The 20,255-nt window shown below is 45.4% G+C and overlaps 1 protein-coding gene across 1 annotated transcript; it reads left to right on the top strand.

Moving 5' to 3' along the window:
* The first annotated feature begins 8,960 nt into the window (after window positions 1-8,960).
* UCMA (upper zone of growth plate and cartilage matrix associated) lies at window positions 8,961-19,789 on the top strand. The gene is made up of 5 exons (XM_045002491.1): window positions 8,961-9,095; window positions 9,620-9,685; window positions 9,807-9,902; window positions 16,623-16,721; window positions 19,359-19,789. The coding sequence occupies exons 1-5, from the start codon at window positions 9,038-9,040 to the stop codon at window positions 19,454-19,456; spliced, it is 417 nt and encodes a 138-aa protein (XP_044858426.1). The 5' UTR covers window positions 8,961-9,037; the 3' UTR covers window positions 19,457-19,789.
* Window positions 19,790-20,255: the final 466 nt, after the last annotated feature.

The following is a 20,255-nucleotide window of genomic DNA, read 5'->3' as shown; positions in this document are numbered from 1 at the left end:
AGAACTCCTAATATAGTATATAGAACAGTATAATCGTCATTGTGTTATGAAATTTTAGTTTGTACTGACTTGGCTGGTGCTTTTTATGTAGCTTGTTGTAAAACTAGGCAAATATCTCGATGAGTTGATGTACCCCTTGAAGACCTCTGTGTACCCAGAGGGTTACATGTAAACCTGGTTGGGAACCACTTGTCTGCAGGGTGACTCATATCTGTGGACCTTATTACTCAAAGGAAATTTTCAGATAAACATGGATAAATATTCCTGTTCTTCACACGGCTCCAGCACAATGGGATTTTCATAGCATTGTGCCTCAAGTGTGGGAAGCAGAATCATCCTTTAAATGTGGACATTCCAAAGGAGGTATGTTTTATTATTGTATGTGTAACCCCTCTGCCAGGTGGAGCCAGCAGGAAGCAGGGCTGGGTTCAATATCTAGGGGTTCTTTTTCAACAATACAATACAGGACCGGCTCAAGCCTCCACCCAGTAACCTGGGAAAATTACACACCACCCTGGGCACACCACTTCCCCACTCGCAAGCACAGAGTCTGAGTGTAGAAAAGAAACTTTTAATGAAAGGAGGGACGTCACACAATATTAATTAGGGAAAATGTCACAAGCAGGATTCATAATCATAAAACTGTGAGCAGGACACCCACCTCAGAGTGCGTGGAGCAGTGTTTTCTTCCTCATGTTCTTGAGTTCTGCAACCAAAAGTTCCTTTTCTGTGCCCCTCTCTGCTCCCTCACCACACCCCACTCACAGTGGTTGTTCTTGGTCAGTGAGGACCTAGGGTTCAGAGGTGCATCTGTGTGAGTTCATCTCCCTCCTAGGGAAGAAGGCGCCATCTGAGCACTGAGCTGTGGTTCCTCGCTGCCTGGCCACCCCACTAGCCGTGGTTCCTCTCTGCTGGCTGCCTCACCAGCCACAGTTCCTCAGTGCCTGGCCGCCTTGTCAGCCGTGGTTCCTCTCCACTGGCCATCCCACCAGCCGTGGTTCCTCGCCAGCTGCTCGTTGCCTCGTCAGCCACTCATTCACTGGATGACTATCAGTTACCTTCTGCTGCTGCTCTGCTGTAACCTCTGCACATCAGTCTCAGTAATTTTCAGCTCTTTGCAGGCTGGGAAGAAACACAGTCCCACCATGAGTGATTTCAGCTCTTATTTGGCATTTAAAATAACAAAGAGGCTCCTAGAGAAGGCTATTTAGTTCTGCTTTGAACAGTGAGGAGGAACAGGTTAAACCAGACCGGGGACTCTTAGGGAGAGTCCACACCTTCTGGCTGGGACACTTGTCCCCACCCCCTCTGCTTTCACAGGGGTCTGGCATTCGAGCTCCTGGCTTAAAGAGGACTCGATCGAAAAGGAGAATGGGACGGTGATAAGAACTGGGGTGGGAAAGAGACAGGATTTGACAGGGACAGGTTGGAAGGGCAGGAGGGGGTGAAGCAGGGGTGGTGGGACAATGGGCAGAAGTCTGTGTCCACTAGGGAATATTCCCGAACTTCAAATGGAACCCAAGATTCCTGAGTCTGACCATTCCTCCGCTGTCAGCAAATATCTGTGACGCCCACTGGCAAAGTGTGTCTCATCCTTCTGTAGCGCTGGTCCAGACTGTGCTGGAAAGTGTCACTCCTCTGGTGGGTTTCCCCCTCCCCCTCCTTCTTCTTCTTTAATATATTTTACTATTTTAATCCACTGCAGCCTTCCTCCCCTCCGAAGAAAGAATTCCCTTTTGAGTGAGGGAGTGGTGGGCTTATGTCTCCCATCCAGCATATGAGCCCCTTCTGGGTCTTTCAAGGAAGGTTCTGGCTTGGCACTCAAGGATGGGCTCTCCAGATGCTCTACTCCTCTCTAGTTCAAGGGATCCACATAAGCCCCCAGATGGCTGTCAGCCTGGGATATGAGTAGGTATCTGCTGGAAGGAAAGGAGGCTGTTATAGAGGAGGCAGCATGAGGACAGAGCTGACCCTGAAGGCCCCTTATGCACTGTCCAGACTCAGCAGTGTCCATGCTGTGTCTGGTGCCCTCCATTTGTACCCTGCGGGGAAGTGAAAGGGGATGAGGTGTGGACTCTAGGGATTCAGGCACTATCTTCCATCTGGTCCTCTGCCCTTCTGCCATTACTCACCTCCCAGAGATGGGGGAGCGGGAGTTGCCTGCCCCAGAGCCATGTCTTTTCCAATCCTGCTCGCCTTCTTTCCTGCCTGGAGAAAGAGGACAGAGGTGACCCCTCCCAGCCTGGGCTGCGTCTTACCCAGCAGAGCCAGCATCTTCAATCCTGCCTGCCCCTTTGCTGCCTGGGAAAGGGGGACAGCGGTGATACCTCAGCGTGGGCCAGGAGGGAAACAGCTCTCTGCCCTTAGAGCCACCTAAGCTTCCCAACAAGAGACACTCACTAAGGGTTGAAGCAGGAGATACAAGCCTTTCCTTGGCCTGGCTCTCTCCCTGAAGCCTGCCAAGGCAGCAGCCACTGCAAATGCCTATGCAGAGGAAGCGGAGAATGGCGCGAGTGTGGGGAGGGGGGAAGAGATGATCTCCTGGAAAGGTAGACATAGTCCTGGGACACAGCTGAGAATCAGAGGGACCTGGTTAGTCGGAATGTTTGTCAAAACACCTGCCCTCAGTACTTAAGTGTGTTTGCCAAGTGTTCTTGCCCTCTTCCCTGATTGTGGTTGTGGTTAGGGGAAAAGGTTCCTGTTTAAATAGGAAAGTGCATGAATAGGTTTCCCGTTCCCTCTCCTCTCCCCTTTGAGTACATGGGCCCCACTCCATGGGTTTACCACCGGTGAAGAGGAAACCTTTGTGGGAGGCTCCTGTTAAAATATTAGTAACGCATCTCCGACAGTGCATGGTTGTTTCAGGGGCTCTTCTGGTCCCCTGCCTCCTGGCAGCAGAGGGTGCCCAGGCAGAGGAAATGGTGTGGCTCTGCTGTGAAAGTGGAGGGTTTTTTTGGAGGAATCACAACAAGAACAGCCCTCCACTCCCCCATGGGACCTCCCATGCAGTATTCACATGGTGAAGCAGGGGTTACATGGATTTGCTAGTCCTCCCTGCTGCAGGGTTATTGAGGGGTCGGGGGGAGGGGCACATAAAGGTCAGTAGAAGCTAATCAGACCAGACCATATATGAAGGAGTGAACTACCCCTTTGAGGGACAGGCTAGAGCATACAGCTGGGACAGCCTGGGGCATAATCAAGGAAGCCTTAGGGTGGCTGGGCTATTTAACCAGGCAGCTGAGCAAGGGAGAAGCCTGTGGGAGCTATTTTCTCTCTCAGGCTTTAGAGGTGAGAGCTACAAAAGGATTTAGGGGCTAAACCCCAGACTTAGGGTTTAAGTGCCTAAGTCCCACTTTTGGTTCTACTATGACTCCCCGTGAACCCCTGCCCATCAGCTCGTCCCCGCTCCCTGCCCGGGCTCAGGTGTCGGGGTCCCCAGCGCCGAGCTGGGTGGGGCGCGGAAGCCACCTCCTCCCCAGCCTGGCTCTCCCAGGCAGCTGCCGGGCCGGGCTGCAGAGCAGCGACTGGGTGGGGCCGGCTCCCTCCTGCTCCCCACCTGGGCTCCTGCCCGCCAGGGAGAGCAGCAGAACGTGCTGCGGGGGGAGGGCAGGCGCAGCAGGAGAACAAAGTGCTCCCCCCCGTGCAGGTAACATGAGGTGGGTAGCGCGCGGTGGCCCTAGGCTGGCAGGGGTGGGACACGTGACCTGCCCTTTAGATCGTCCCCCCCACACTATGGGGAGGCACCAGTTGTATATGGGACGCCCTTGGGGGCGGGGGCAGAACAGGATTGGGGGAAGGGGCCTAGGATGGAGTGGGGGGATCGAGCGCCTATGCTGGAAGTCGGTGCCAATGCTCCTAGGCGTGGGCAGGGTGGTACGGGTGACGGCGAAGGCAGCCGGGCGGGCATGTGGAAGAGCCAGCAGCTCGGGGGCCCATTGACTGTTCTGCCCTGGGGCCCAGAATTGCTGTTGGCTGGCCTGCTCTAACCACTGAGCTAAAAGTACAAGGGGAACGGCCCCACCATCCCTCCACCTCCTCTGTGTGGAACGAGGCAGGTGCCTAACTCGTTGCCGCAAGGAACCCCTTCGGCGCCAAAGCGTTGTCTGTTGGTGAATGGGCAGCAGGGATAAGGGTCTGTCACCGGGAGAGGGGTGGGGCTCAGCACAGAACCCTCCGGTCAGCACCTCCCATTGCTCCCCGCTTTGCAAGCCGGCTGCTGTGGAGCCCATTCTCAGGCGCCATTCTCTCCCCATTCACTGTATAAGGAGCCAAGGTGTGTAACTTGGCCTGGTGGATTGCAAGGTTGTTCCTGGATTTTCTAGGTGCCTAAAAGTTAGGTGGTGTCATGCTCAGCAATTGCAATGCCTAAATCCCTTCATGGATCCCCCCACAAGAGACCAGCCTAAACTGACTCAGTCTTGGTTTTGTAGCCTTTAAATTCAGGAGCAGTAAATCAAGCTCCTCATGAATGGTTTATTGTAATTTCCTCTGCTCTGAAGCTTTATGAAACAGGGATGTGCTATTTTGTTACGATATGTTGGCTTCTCCTTGCCTTGGGCTGTTATAGAAAATGTATTGCTGCCCCAATCAGAGGAAATTAAGGTAGAGCATATCTGCACCACCACACTGGGGTCCAAGGGGGTGTATGGGGACAACCCATACCTTTACACAACAGCACAGGATTCTTTTCCCATGCACATCTGCCTAGCACCCAGCCCAACTTGGGCTGGGCACCAAGTTTAGGATTTGTTTTCTGAGTGTGCCTCTATAGAATTCAGTTCCGTATTGTGCTGAATTATTACTCTTTGTTTCAAATGGTTATAATCTGTGTTATGATTTTATTTTGAATCTCATGATATTTGGTGGTGGTCTTAAATCCCAGCTCCTGGAGTCCTGTAATTGCACAAGAATCTCAGCTTTCAAGGAAGCTTCTAGCCCCTCATGGTTATGGAGAAAAGCTTGAAAACATGACTGTAGTGCACCCTAAAGGCCCCAAACCCTAAAAGCAAAAAAAAAAAGCATTTTTTTAAAAAATCATTATTTTTAAGCCAATTTCAATATTTGTGTGGGTTGGCACTTGGGATTGGCAATACTGCAACTGCATACATTTGTTAAATTAGATAAAATCATATCTTATACCTCAGCCTCATTAGTTGGATTATGTCCTGGTCAAGTTTCAAGCCTCAACCATTTCTTCTGTAATCATGTTAACAAAAAGTTTTCTTTGTTAAATATTTTTTTCATGTGTGCTGAACAAGAAAGAGAGAGAATTTAGCTTGAATTTTCCAAGAAAATTCCCCTTTATGCAGAGAGCAAGAATGGAAAATTTTATCCCTAAAAGTTACTTCAAAAATTATGAGCATGTGCAAACAGCAAGTTATCACAGAAGATGGTTTTCATCCTTTGTAACAAAGGTCACAGACAAGCAACCTCTATAATATAGGATTCACCACACCCACCAATGAAAGGAAGCCACCTCTGGTGCATGATGCAACAGCTGTTCAAGGGGTGAAGAAGAATACTGAAATTATAGGAGGACTTTATGTAAATAGAATGTAATTAATTTAATCTAATCTGTTTGTCCAGGTATTTTATCACCATTTTATCTGAGTGTGTGGGAAAAAAACCTGGGTTAATATTCCTTATTGTTGCAAAAAATACCATGGAATAGTTCAGGATCACAAATATTCAAGACCTTCATTTAATAATGCAACCAGAAGCCTAAAGTACCTTCAGCAGCATAGAACCTACTGCTGCTATGTTGGATCAGTAGTCGGCTGGAAGGGTGCCAGCTACTGATGAACCACCAGCAATACTTCCTCCAGTATCCTGGGTTTTCCTTGAAAGACTCTCATCCAGCTGTTGACCCCGGCAGCGGCCCAACCCTGCAGCAGGAGGAAAAAAAAGAACTTGTTAACTTTATGTAGTGTAGTTGTAGCCATGTCAGTCCCAGGATATAGAAAAGACAAGGCGGGTGAGGTAATATCTTTACTGGATGAGCTTCTGTTGATGACAGAGACAAGCTTTTGAGTCACACAGATATGAAGATATTACCCACTTTGTGTGGCTAACTTTGTGTTCATTAGTCTCACTTCTTTTATGAAATAAGAAGTTTAATCAAATCTCATGCTTTGAAGTGGGAGAATAGAATTTCCATACTTTGCAAGCCTCCATTGTTGGCTCTTTTCATCTTCTTCAGGTATTGGCCACTACTGGAATCAGGATGCTGGGCTTTGTGTGATCCAATGTGGCAAATTGTGCCGTGTGCTATTGTGTTTCCACCAACATGTCCCGATGGAATAATTCTATATGATTAATTGTTTAAGTGGCTAATAAGTACATCATTTTAATTGAGGAAACACAAAGCTAATATTTGCTTTTATTTTTTATGGTGGGTAATTCATCATTAATAAAAGCAGACGGGATCCAGGATCCAGACAGGTCTGGTGACTTACCCATTTCACATACTGTACATAAGAAGTGTGACACCCAACTTGTGCCAAAATGTCAAGGCCTGCAGGGAATTCAGAATACAAACCACACATTCACTGAATTCTCAGGCTACGAAGCCAAGTGCACAGCTCTAGCATTCACATTGTTTATTTTCAAACCCTCATGTATATTCCATTACCTGAGTACTGCCAACACAATTTTTCTGACCCTTGGAATGTCCAGTCCAGCATGTGAATCTTTGCCTCTCAATATTCATCACTGAAAGAGCGAGATCACCCCCTTTTCTATGTAAAACACCCCTTTCCCTTCACTCAGGTTGTTTCTGTGCCCCCTTCTGATATAACAGGCAATGTGAACTGATGCCACCAACTGAATTTCTATCTTTCTTGACTTTAATTCATGTTGCAGTTTTCCCCTCTACCTTCCTATAATTAATTTTCTTGAGTTTACAATTTCTCTGTAATGCACACACATTTATATACTGATACGGGGCCGCCCAGAGGATTCCGGGGGCCTGGGGTCTTCGGCAGCGAGGGGTCCTTCCGTTCCGGGACCCACCGCCGAAGTGCCCTGAAGACCTGCGGCAGGGGCCCCCCTGCAGCCGAAATACCGCTGAAGTGGGATTCGCCGCTGAAGTGCAGCCGGGTCTTCGGGGGTAATTCGGTGGGGGGGGGCCCCCGCCGCGGGTCTTCGGGGCACTTCGGCGGCAGGTCCCGGAACGGAAGAACCCCCCCCGCCGACGAATTACCGCTGAAGACCCAGCTGCACTTCGGCGGCGGGTCCCGCTTCGGCAGTAATTCGCCGGCGGGGGGTCCTTCCACCCCAGAGCGGAAGGACCCTCCGCCGGCAAAGACCGGGAGCGGAAGAAGCTCCGGGGGCCTGGGACCTGCGAGAGTTTTCCGGGGCCCCCAGAGCGAGTGAAGGACCCTGCTCCAGGGGCCCCGAAAAACTCTCATGGGGGCCCCTGCAGGGCCCAGGGCAAATTACCCCTCTTGCCCCCACCCTGGGCGGCCCTGTACTGATATAGCAGAAAGTATAGATATTTGTTACTAGCGGGCGCTTTCATCTAGCAGACAAAAGTATAACAAGATCCAATGTCTGGAAGCCAAAGCTAGACAAATTCAACCTGGAAATGAGGTGTACATATTTAAAAGTGAGGGTACTTACCCATTGGAATAAGCCAACAAGCGATGTGATAGATTCTCCACTGCTTGAAGTCTGTAAGTCAAGACTGGATGTCATCCTAAGAGATATGCTGAAGCTTAGCCTAAAGTTGTTGGACTTGATGCAGAAATCACTGGGTGACATTCTATGGCTTGTGCTATGCAAGAGATGATTGTAACGGTTCCTACTGGCCTTAAAACCTGTTAGTCTTATTTCCAGAATGTAAGTTTCTGAAAGCCATTTCCACAGATGAGTGTCCTGCAAAATGATAATATAAGAAGCTCAAAAGTAGCCCTAGGCAATATTCAGGTTCTTTTGGAGTTCTTCAAGAAGTCAGGCAATTCAAACATCCATCCAAACGTCAGACAAGGTGTTACACTAAAGCTTTGGTTACCTGAGCCACAGTTGTCCAAAAATTCCTCTTATTTAAAATGAAGTCATGTCTCTTGACCTGCATCATACTCATCAGGAGCAAAGAGTCCTATGGCACCTTATAGACTAGCAGACATATTGGAGCATGAGCTTTCATCTGATACCATACTCATTAAGTAGCCAAACTCCTCCACCTTATCCACATTATTTTTATATTCCACATGCTGTTAAGATAAACAAGGTTTGACTGTGCTGCTGCTACATATTCCCAGCTCTGGGCACATACTTAATGGCTTTCCAGAAGCTCAGAGGGATAGAATTCCAGACACTATGTTTTGTACACCAATTTTAAGGCCCTTTTATGCTGCCAGTGCTATGTGAAGGGGCATTTGTGCATCTGAGAATTCAGACCCTAATGTTTATGTCCTCAGTGACACCTGTGCAGTCGCATTGCCTTCAATGGCACTTGCACAGGTGTAAATGAATGAACACAGTAAACCATTCTGCTAGTAATGCACTAGCAGCAATAGAATCAGGCTCCTTTCTTAGCTGTGCTGACTCTGGAGGGTTAACGGAAGTTTAAAAAGCACTAAAAACTTCGGATAGTCACTAAACTCACTAGATTTGACTCTGATACAGGCAGAGAGCAGATCTTCCGAGTACAAAGGGTTTTTTTTCCCCAGAGTTTAATTGCACTTTAAACTATATACAATAGATGACCAAAAATAATATGCTGTATAATCTTTTGCTTATAATAGTCATCTCCCAGCCAGGCCATCCCAACTGCCTGTCAGTTTGTAACTCTGACTTCCATCAAAATGCTGATGACCACAGGCATATATCTTATATCGATGTTTTCAAATTGCCTGAAACCTCCTTTAGTCTGGCAAGGAGCAGCCTGCTGAAGTGCTACCCAGTGCCCCTCCTCCCCGACATCCCAGCTCCCTGCTTCCTTTTCCAGCTAACAGGAGGAATTTGCAAGCAGATCTCAAGAAACTTCTTGTGATATTCCCTATTTTTCTGAGGAGTCGACCGGAGCGCAACAAAGATGAACTGGAAAGAAATCCTTTTTCTCTCTTGCCTTGCAACTTTTGTGCTCTTGGTTGGTATGTATGATCCAAATAACAATGCTAGCAGGAAACAGAATTTCAGGAAGGAACGATAGAAATCTGAACTCGTGTCATTGGGGTAACATAAGAACACTGTCATTTTCCACATTGCTAGTCAAATGAGCATGAGAGTATGTGAGAATCTAATCTAATCCACTGTAATCTAGTACAATCTCTACAGGATTAAGGCATCAAGTTACACTAAGAATACACAGACAATTTTTTTAATATAATGGGATAAACTGGACTAAATGTCCTTATAGGTCTTGTTAATTGCTATTTTTATGATTTTCTACAAAAATAAAAACGGGGAACACAAAAATATATATATCTACATAGCTGCTGATTGTACTGTTGCTCTTGCTGTGTAAAAGTGAATTTCCCAGGCAGGTTGTTATTGGACTGCAGGATTTTTAGGGTTTTAGCATGTAGCAGCTTTCAACATCTGCTTGAGGTTTTTGCTGTGGGATGCTGCATTTCTTCACTGAACTCAATACTATGTTTGTGCTGTTGTCATCCAGTTCTTGAGGAAAGCGACAGCGCTGCTGTGGGCACCAGGAAGGCAGCTGGGGAAGAGGACAAGGAAAGTAAGTGGAGCTGCAAATTTTAGGAGGGAGAGGAGAAAAGTTGCTCCCATGGATTTCAAATGTACATTGATGCCCCTATTTACTATCCATGGCTGATTGAGTCCTCTTTCTTTGCTTTCAGGTGTGAAAAAGAAGATTTTTATACAAGAATCGGATGCCTCTAACTTCTTCAAAAAGCGTGGCAAGCGAGCCACCAAATCCAGAGATGAGCTCAATGGTGAGGCTGTTCAGGAATGTTTATGGAAAGCTGTGTTTTCTTTGCCCCTCTTTCATCTCCCGCTTCCCTTGAGACAGTCCTAAGTTGCCTGCTACTCTCTACAAGGATTTATTCACTGATCAAAGTTGTTGTTGTTTCTTTTGGATTAGAACAATTATCTACATTTTAAATTATGGAATGTACCTACAAAGAGCAATTGGGGGGGGGGGACAGCCACAGGGATTAGTGTGTGAGCGAGAGTGGATGGAAATGTAATTTTTATGAATTGAATAAAAATAATATGGGAGAAGGACAAAAAATGAACGTTATAGACTTTCAGTCTGGAAGATTTAGGGCATATAGAATCATTTCTGGGTGGGTGTGAGGGATCGGTTGTTACCTAATTCTCCAAAATGAGGGTTGTTCATTGGCATCTTTTTAAATGAGGCAAGAGGTAACTTTGGAAAATGAAATATTTTTCATCTACAAAATCTCTTGAAATTGGCTAATAGAACTGAAGTGGATGCCAATTCCTTGGTTTTCAAAAGGGCTGAGACATATAGCAGGGCAGGCCGAGCTCAGCAGGCTGTTGTAGGAGGTGCAGGACAGCACGGTGAAGTGAATATAGGGGCCTATTTAGTTCCTCTCCTCAGCTCCTTTCACACTGTCATCTTATGAAAGCTGGTAAATAACAAGCAGGTTTCAGGCCCGGTGCTGAATGAATGTTTTCAGCTCTTCTTGGAAAACATTTGCAAATGTAGCATTAAGTAATATGCACCTGGCTTTCACAACACCGTTTTATTTCCACATGGGATGGAAAACATAACTGAATTCACATGGCTTGTTTGCTGAAGCACTGAAGAGGATAACAGTCCCAAGTCAGTGAATTTATCTATCCTCTGATTCAGCAAAACTTCTGCTAGGTTATTGGGAGTGATGTTAACCTTTCAGTAATAATCTGAAAATTAGCTCAGTTAAAGTGCAAGGGAGGGCTGATTTAACTGGTAACACTTTAAAATACAGGGCACAAATATCATGTATTTACTATATAATAGTATGTTAACCGTTGACTATTTAATTACATTGTAATTACCAGGTAGTGTCCATGTAATTGGGTAATAAACATATAGGAGGAGGAGGATAGTGTGTGTTCCTTCTAACATTACAGGTATGTTACAACAGAGTCTATAAAAACAATACTTGCAGTGAGGTAACCGATAATGTAATATTTTAATGAGGTGCAATTTTTTAGGGTTATATAAAGTGAGCACGATTAACCTTCTGCCATTCCATTGCTGATCTCAGTTACTTGATGGGTTATTGTCCAGAAGCAATATACCATGTGTGGTGGGGCGGCTGCCCCACTCCCATGTGAGAGGGGGCTAAAGTAGGCCAGAGAGGCTGCGCAGGTCAGCAGCCAATCAGGAAAGGGCTTACTGAGATCCAATCAGGGCCGAGATTGGAGACAGCCAATCAGGGCTCAGCATGGGCCTATATAAAGGCTGCCCAGAAGCGCAGCAGGCAGTCTGTCCCAGACCTTCATGGGGGTAATGTCTGTCTCCAGAGCAGGAGACCAGCACCTCAGACAGAGCAGTGCTGGGCAGGCTTAAGGGGAGCATAGTAGGGCCCAATACCTGCCAGACTGCAGGCCCTGATAGAAAGGGCTTAGAGGATATGTGGGGCCAGATGGGAAGTGGCCCAGGGACAAATGGACAAGGGGAGAGAAGGAGGGCAGGGAGGCTGCCCCTAAAGGGTCCCTGGGTTGGGATCCAGAGTAGTGGGCGGGCCTGGATTCCCCCCCCCCTTCTCCCTTGTACTGCACCTGGCCATGCAGTAGGGTGGCTGAAACAAACTGCAACCGGCCCTTGAGACAAGGGGCTAGACTTTGGAGGTTGTGGTTGCCTACTGAGGCCAGTGCACAGACTGTTGCTACCCGTCCCCCTCCCCCCCCCGGAAGGGGGTGAGGATGGACTAGGGAGCACTGCCGGAGGGAAGCGTCCTGAAGAGGACGCCGCTGAACAGGGAGCAACGCGGGTCCAGACACCAGCAAGGAACAGACGATGGACAGGACACCACCAGCAGAGGGTGCTCCCCATGCACTGAGCTAATTCCGGAGGTAACCAGCGGGAGGTGCTGCGGTGGTGAGTCCCAACCCCATGACACCATGTAACCTATTTTCCCAGACATTTAATAAAGCCATTGGGTCAGAATGTATTCTCATTTGCATTAGGGTAAACCCAGTGAAAGTCACTATTCCAATACACAATTCCACTGAAGTGAATGGGTTTACACTGCTGTGATTCAGAGTAAAATTTGGCCCCATTAGTTTTATTAAATATGCACAGGCGTGCAGATTATATGGTCATTACTTGTGGATGATGTTCCATCAAATAACTGAGCAGCAGGATTGTCCAGGGTCAGCCTCCTGATGTTCAACCTGGGATCAGGCTGAGATCCAGAGCTTCGTAGTGGTAGGGTCTGATCTGTAGAACTCCGTCCCTCACAAAGTCTAGCCAGAGTCCACAGAGTCATTGTACATCCTTTCTGTTTAATCCAGTTTAACCAAGAACCTCCATTTCCATCCATCCTTCCATGCATTAGTGATCTGGTGATGGGGACCTTTAGCTGGGATTAGGTGCTTGGCAATAAAGTGCTTAATAAATTAAACAGTTTCATGATATTTGTGTCCTGTAACACAGAGGGCTAACTGTCAGGCACTTCCTTTGCTAGTAAATGATGTAGAAGTGTCTGAACCATGGCAGAAAAATAGGTTAGTCACCCTCCGTCAAACAAGTACTGGTTTATTCTATAAAGGGTTGCATCCAGATAGAGATACAGCCAGGCTTTGGCTGATGCGAACCAGAACAATTTCCTCCCACTCAAGATAGTTTGGATGAACTCATTCTTGCCCAACACTAGCATCAGATGGCACAGTTGGTTACATTACCAGCCTTTCATCAGTGCACAATTCCGATCACATCCTTATGTTATGAGTTAAGAGGAGCATGGTGCTTTTTGTCCTAATCCTCTGGGAATATTTAGCATGAACAGAAAATTATACCTTGGAGATGTCCTGATGTTCTGGATCTGACTGGCAATGTCCATGGCAGATCAGAACTGAGGCACATTCGGGAAGCTTATAGTACATCTTCCTTATTCTGTAGCCTGATGTTTTAGAAAGAGGCACTGGCCCATGTTTTTCTTTCAGTTACTCTGAGTGGTGTTACACTGGATTTATGTCGCTGTAGGTGAAAGAGGAATTTGACCCATCAAGTTTTTTTCCTATCACTCATCATAAAAAAAAAATGCAAGGAGCCTGTGCCTCTCCAGCACTGTCCTGAAATAAGGATATTTCCAGTTGCCCAAACCCAACCTGAAACCCAACTGAAGACTGCTAAACTTCCAGTCTAATCAGACCACATCTGAACTGAGTCTGAGTACCAACATAGATGATCATATGCTAAATGTAAGGGCAGTTTTCTCCTTCCCCCAACAAGCAAAGATCTGTACCCCAGCATTGGTACACATTCAAAGTGATGCCAATGAGAAGGAGAACGTAAAATACTGTTTATTCTAGGTCGAGTCCGGAAACATGAGACCTTAAGTAGTTGGCAGACTGGAGCAGACCACAGGCCCATCTGTCTCCAACAGTGGCCAATATTACTGGATGTTTCAGAGGAAGGTGCAACACCTTCCAAATATAACTAATTGTGCAGTGCTCTACCTTGGGGTCAATACCTCATCCAGAACTACGATAGATCTTGGAACAGAAGATTAACTCAATACTTGTTCCCTTCCATTTTCCTCAGCCATTCTCATCTACTTCCTACAGTTCTTTAATCAGTGGTTATGTTACCTTCTTCTTTCAAGCCAATATATTTATATTCCACTTTCTCAAAGCTATTCTTACATTCATCTCTTTTCCAATGTCACAAAGCAGGTTTCTGAACTTTCAGGTATTCAGCTACTTTTAAAAATACCTACACATGGGAATTGATTTAATACCTATTATCAATATCTATACCTTAAACAAACCCAAAGAAAATGAGCTAATTGCAATTGTCTTTCATTGATGCCAAGTCTAGCACGATACGGAACTTAGCTCTGCTCTTTTGCGTGAATTCCTCCTGCTTATTTTATCTCAAGGAAAAGCACTAATTTTCCACCTCCTCAAGTTTGCTTCCTGGATTAAATCCCTGCACTTCCATCCCTCACTTCTTTCTACTCATCTGAAATTCACTTTGCTCTGCCTCTGAAGCAATGGACTGGAATATTGTTCTTTCATGCTCTTTTTGCATTGGCCAAGGAGACCTGTTGGACCTTCTCTATTTGAATACCTATAGTCTTTCAACTAATGACACGTAGGGCCATCAATACAAACAGTTTCATTTATTTATAGGATTAGTCTTGATTATCAGTATTTAACATTTACATTGCCCCCAAGGTGGCGCCCCATTGTGCTAGTGTAACCCACACACCTCTTGGGTGTGGTGTTCTGTCCCATCTAGTGGCACCGAGACCACTTAAAGAGAGAGATAAAACAAGTCTGCTTTACAGCCTGAGCTAACAGCCCGTTGGCTTTTAGCTCATGTGGTCGAGGCTCATGCACTAAGCTCCAGAGGTCCATGGTTTGATCCCGCCCACCGACGACCAGGGTCTGTCAGCATTACACTAGGAACCATACAAGTGTATGGCAAAGGCTTTCTATAAAGTGGTCACAGTGCTTGCTTTCCACTTGTTTTCAAGTGTTCCTTCCCCAAATCTCTCCTAGACAATATTGACTCAAGCAATCTTTGGAAGGGGCAGGATTAGCCACCTCCGTTGTCGTTCAAACAAGCTCCTTTGGCTTGCACCCTCAGTTATCCAATAACATTCTTCAGGATTCTCTCAGTTCGGTTCCCAGTCCCATGCGTACAATGAGATTTATTCAATTGTCTGAGAGCCTTTTCCTTGGTTACATCCTATTTGATAATAGGGTGGGACAGGACTGGCTTGGTTCTTGAGAGTTCAACCTTCCTTGTCACAAGTGTGGGTTGCTACCTCTGCAGCAAAGCACTAGTACAGGGGAAATGCGTGGTCTGTGGTGGGAGCTTTTATCTTGTTCATGTTGCTTATTGCCTGAAAAAACACTTGAACTCTTTGGGAATTGATTCAACAAACTAGCTAGTAAAAATTCTCCTGGGTCCCTAAACCAAAGTTACTCTATCTAGGTCTGCCCATCCACTGAGCAAGACCTTAATTTATAAAGCCTTATTTTAAGAATGGCTGTAAATAGAAACTGGTTATTTACTTTGCATTTCCAGGCAAGCCAACAGGTAAAAGGAGAGAGAGAGAGAAAGAGTGATGTAAGAAATAGAGGGAAAGAAAATGATGTAAGAAATATGTATAAGCACATGGACATAAGAAACAGATGAAGTACAAGCATCTTGAGGATATGCACAACAATTGCATCTCCTACCAAAATACCTTGCCAAAAATCTTATCAAATTCCAACTAAAACTCACTTTCTAGAAAAATTCATCTTCTGGCAGAGACCTACACCTTCTAAGATTGGACTCTAAATTATCACCAAGCAAGGTGCAAATGACCAGACCAGGGCTAGATGATGTCATCTTCCTAGCTGTTTTAATGAGATTTCAACCCAAAATGGCAGAAATCTCACAAAATTAGCTTTTCCTGTTCACTTTCTGCCAGCTTGGGCAGAAATAGTGTGACTGAAGAAAGTCACACAAGATTTCCACCATCTGGGGCTGTATCCAAAGATCCAAAAGGTAGAGACAGAAGGGTATTAGGTCATCTTGCAGCCTCACCAGTCTTGGGGACAGTTTGGCCTCCAGTGCAATTTAGAGAGACTTGAAGGCTACTCTAAATTATGCTGGCTGTTTATAGCCCCCTAGGAGCTATTCGGTCAACCAGGATTGCGGGAGCACAAGGCACTCTTGCCATACCACCTCCTGCCCCAACATGCCCCAGAGAAGAGGAGATGACTATGCCATGAGAGGAGGAGCCTGCTATCCCATCTTTGCCACCCTGGAATTCCCCTGTGCAAGGGCAGTTCTCCAGCCAGCTGTTTAAGCCAGCTCTCTGTCCCCCTTTTGGAACAGCTGAAAGGGCACAGAGCATGGTCAAAGATTGGGAACACAATCCCAAAACACAATCAGGTTCTGAATCAAGGATTTGATTCCAATCCACAGCCTGAAATTAAAGGTTGACTGTATCAGAGGCTTCAATTTGGGCTCCTCTCTATTTGAAAACGTAGCAACTTTTCAACAAACATGGTATGCATTTTGACATTGGCTGGCTTTGGGGTATTATTACAATGTCATAAGATTTCATTTTCATTGGGAACTTTTAATTAGGAAGTTTTAACTAGTAGACATTTATCACAGGGTTTTAAATCATTGGACAAATATGATAACTACAATCCACTAAACTAAATTAGAACAACCTGTGTTTTACCTATGGAATTTAAAAGGCATAACACAGGAGCTAGCAATTTCTCTACCAGCATCATTGCATGTATTGTTTCATTGTACTGCACAATGGGATGATGAAATACAGATTGTCTAGTTCTTAGCCTGCTGTAAACAAGGATTTTAGCAACTAAGCCTCCAGTGAAAGCCCAGGATACAGGTGCTGCTATACAAGGCTAATCTGATTCATTGGGTTTTGAGGACAAAAGTTATGCTCTGGCGTGTTAAGATTTTTTTGCTGCTAATACGATAAACATCTCTTATGCAGCGGAGACCCGGCAAATGCTGATTGCTGATGAGCAAAGGAGGGAGTACTTTGAAGAGCAAAGGAATGAGTTTGAGAATTTTGTGAAGGAAGAACGTAAAGGTAAGAACAGCAAAACAACAAATTGTGAAACTTTAGATGGAGGCTGGCAGGATATTATTATTATCACTGTTATTTAACATTGATATGGTAGCAGCACCTAAAGGCCACAATGAGGTTGGGCCCTGTTACGCTAGGTGCTGTACAAACATATAATAAATGACAGCCCCTGCCCCAAAGATCTTGCAATCAAACTCTTTGCTCGAGAGAGCAACTCTTGCCAAATTCTACAGACGTTTCATATCGTTCATTCCCACAGGCTCAATATTCTGTTCTGTACCATATGATTTATATCCCCACCTACTGGTGATGCTCTAATTCTAGATAGGACTATATAATGGGATTCTAGGTTTGCATTTCCTAGGAGTGATTCTGTGGAGTCTCTTCACTGTCACTGCCACTGCGAAAGCCTATTCCATGAGGTTTTATTTATTGCCTTAAGATGAAAAGGGGCTGCTGGAATGAGGCTTCCGTTTACTGGGATGGGAATTTAGGAATGGAGAATGTCTCTTGGATTGCATTTCCTCACTGCTTCCACACATTCTAGCCAGCCGACCACTCTTATAAAGTCACTGCTAACCAATGTGAGCAGCAACTCCTCCATGCCAAACACTGTACCTGGAGGCCATCATTTGGGGGCATTCCACATCCCACATATCTGAAACCCCTCTGGTTTCAATTGGGCTTTGCATCCTGCATGGTAACACTTCCATCTGACTTGCTCAAGGCCACCTAGCAGGCCAGTAGCACAGCTAGGAATAGACTCCAGGTCTCCCGAGTCCCAGTCCAGTGCTCTATCCACACTGTTTTAAAATGGTGCTTTGGAGAATGTCTATATTTGTGCCTTTGAGGGCTTGTCTCCACTTACCGTGGATCGATGCTGTGGCAATCGATCCACCAGGGGTCGATTTAGCAGGTCTTGGACGACTCGCTCAATCGATCGCCAATCACTCTCCTGTCGACTCTGCTACTCCACCGGAATGAGAAGCATAAGGTAAGTCAATGGGAGAGTTTCTACCATCGACCCAGCATGGTGTAGACACCACAATAAGTTGACCTAAGCTACGTTGACTCCAGCTATGGTATTCACGTAGCTGGAGTTGCGTAACTTAGGTCAACTTAACCCCATAGTGTAGACCTGCCCTTAGGAAATTAAATGTAGCCTTAAGCCTAAAAACCTGATGGCCATTTTTATCCTTTACCTGCTAGCCCTGGTGCTGGACACACTGTGCTTCTGTGGGCTGTGCCATACTACTGAAATTAACCTTAGAACACCGGCATTGTCCAACCAAATAAGTACTTAGAGTGTGGATATTAAGATGCACCTATCCAAAGTTTATGTGAAGTCCAGAATTTATACTTGTTAATGGGTGATCAGCACACACCTGTTACATTCAGCAGCACAGCAGGTGCAGGCTAACTTGACAATAGCTTGAGCATTCTTTATCCATCAGATAGTTAATCTGGACTTCATGCAGCCGTGTGATCCAGACATACGGGGGATGTACCTGGAACACTCAAAGCCCAGTTGGCAAATGTGAGTGACACCATTGTATGACATTCAGAGTAACTTACTTCGTCTAGAGCCCAACGGTCAAAGCATCGCCAAGATGATGCATCCTGCTGTGCTATCAAATGTGCCAGCAAGGATCATTCCAGTGACTTCAGTAGCATATATGGTGGCACCATGGCCTATGGTGGACCAGCACCTAAAGGGTTAATGAATAATTCGAGAATGATTTGATGAACATACATCGAAATAAATAAAATGTAAGGCAACCTTTCGCCACTTCCCCAAGATCACTCATCGTGAACATTAAAACCCTCCCATTAATTGTGTGTTTGCAAGGTTAATACAAAGATACTGTAGTGATGGGGCAGGTAGGTACCTAGATAGATCAACCTGAAATAGTAAGCCTGGATCCAGTATACCTTGGAGGTAGGAAGAGGGTCATACTGTGCAAAATATTCACAACAAAACCCAGAGGCCCATGTGATTTACCTCTTTTTTTTTTTTGTTAGTCTAGAAACTCTGCAAGTTGAAAGGTTTGCTAATGTTCATGAACACTAAATTTCTGAGCAAACCTAGACCCTGTTTCAAGAAAACTGAGCAGGCTTGTGGTTTGCAAGGAAATCCTGCAAAAATCTCTCTAGGGTCCTATACTGGCACCGGCACCCACCACCAAACTGTGTGAGTGCCACATCACCTGGATGTATCATGAAAATAGGTGCAAGTTCGTGCTTTTGACCAAGATTTGCATTGACATTTGTTTTTGTTTTTTTAAAACCCCAACTGAAAGATGGGGCTGAGGAAAGCTCCCAGATCAGAGGTGGACCCGAGTCACAAAACGAGGATTCAGAGCTGAACATTGCAAGTGACAGCTGTCCTTACAATGGGGCCAAACGCCTACATTCAAACCCTCGGTCTTTGGGGAAGCATATTGGGCCTAAACTACCCCACAGCCTCCCTTGATATGTTGCACAGAGCTTGACAGACAGGGATGCACAGTTGGAGATTTGAGAGCCAACAGTCCTTGCCACCATTTCAGTGCTGGATTGGCATTAGATTAGTTGGCTGTCAGAAAATGAATCGCCGTTCACATTGTCTCTTGTTCTTTCCCCTCCCGCCTCCATTTACAGAGCAGCAGGAGAGAAGCCGGGAACAGATCGAGCAATGGCGTCAATATCACTACGACGGTCTCTACCCGTCTTACATGTACAACCGTCACCACATCTAGATGTGAGAAGCGTGAACTAAAAAAGTTAAATATTTGCTGACTAAGCCGTTCACAGGACACCAAAGAAGCAACCACATTTCCAAAGTCTTGGCCATGTCATGGATCCCACTGTGCAATCTACTCCACCAAGCCCTCCTCCTATATTATTTGCATTGACTCTGTTTTAATGGATAGAGCTTCTCATGGGATGCTGCTTTGCTTTGTATTTTGAGGTGCTCGTATGTGTGACAAAATCTGGATTTAAAACACAAAGGTGGAACAATGCAGACAGAATTAGATCCTTGAGACACGTATAAATCAGGATAGTTTAGGCTGTTCAGAATTTGTCCCATGTAAACAGATAAGAATGGGTTTTTTTTTTAAATCATTATATCTTGGGAATCACTGAAAAGAAAAGCTATGTTTGCTGTAATCCCAGGGTCTCTGTAATGTTTTACTTTAAGTTTAAAAAAAGGAACTGTATTAACATTCTAATAGCTTTTAATTAAACAGTAGTGTTAGCTTCTGCAATATCACTCAATATTACTCCTCTTTACTAATCTTATAAATAATGGAAATTCTGTCTGTTTGAAAGAGCATAACTTCCTTTTTAACTATCATCAGTCCCTTCAAGATGCATAAGCAGCTAGTGATGTAAGTTATATGCAGGAAAACTAATAAGAAGAGAGTTTGAAACTATCCTTAGACTTGCATTTACACAGTAGAAATGTTTCCTCTACATTATTCCTTTTCTAACCAGCCATTAAATAACTATCTTCACTTTCTATAATAGCTGTTTATCAATAAACGTAGCTCCATA

This window comes from Mauremys mutica, chromosome 1 (genome assembly GCF_020497125.1).
Source record: "Mauremys mutica isolate MM-2020 ecotype Southern chromosome 1, ASM2049712v1, whole genome shotgun sequence".
NCBI classification, from domain to species: domain Eukaryota; kingdom Metazoa; phylum Chordata; order Testudines; family Geoemydidae; genus Mauremys; species Mauremys mutica.
This window is presented reverse-complemented; position numbering and strand designations above follow the sequence as displayed.

Coding starts and splice junctions, on each gene's coding strand:
- UCMA (XM_045002491.1), top strand. CDS start 9,038: ATGAACTGGAAAGAAATCCTTTTTCTCTCTTGCCTTGCAACTTTTGTG. Junction 9,096..9,619: donor AACTTTTGTGCTCTTGGTTG/GTATGTATGATC, acceptor GTTGTCATCCAG/TTCTTGAGGAAAGCGACAGC. Junction 16,722..19,358: donor TGTGAAGGAAGAACGTAAAG/GTAAGAACAGCA, acceptor CTCCATTTACAG/AGCAGCAGGAGAGAAGCCGG.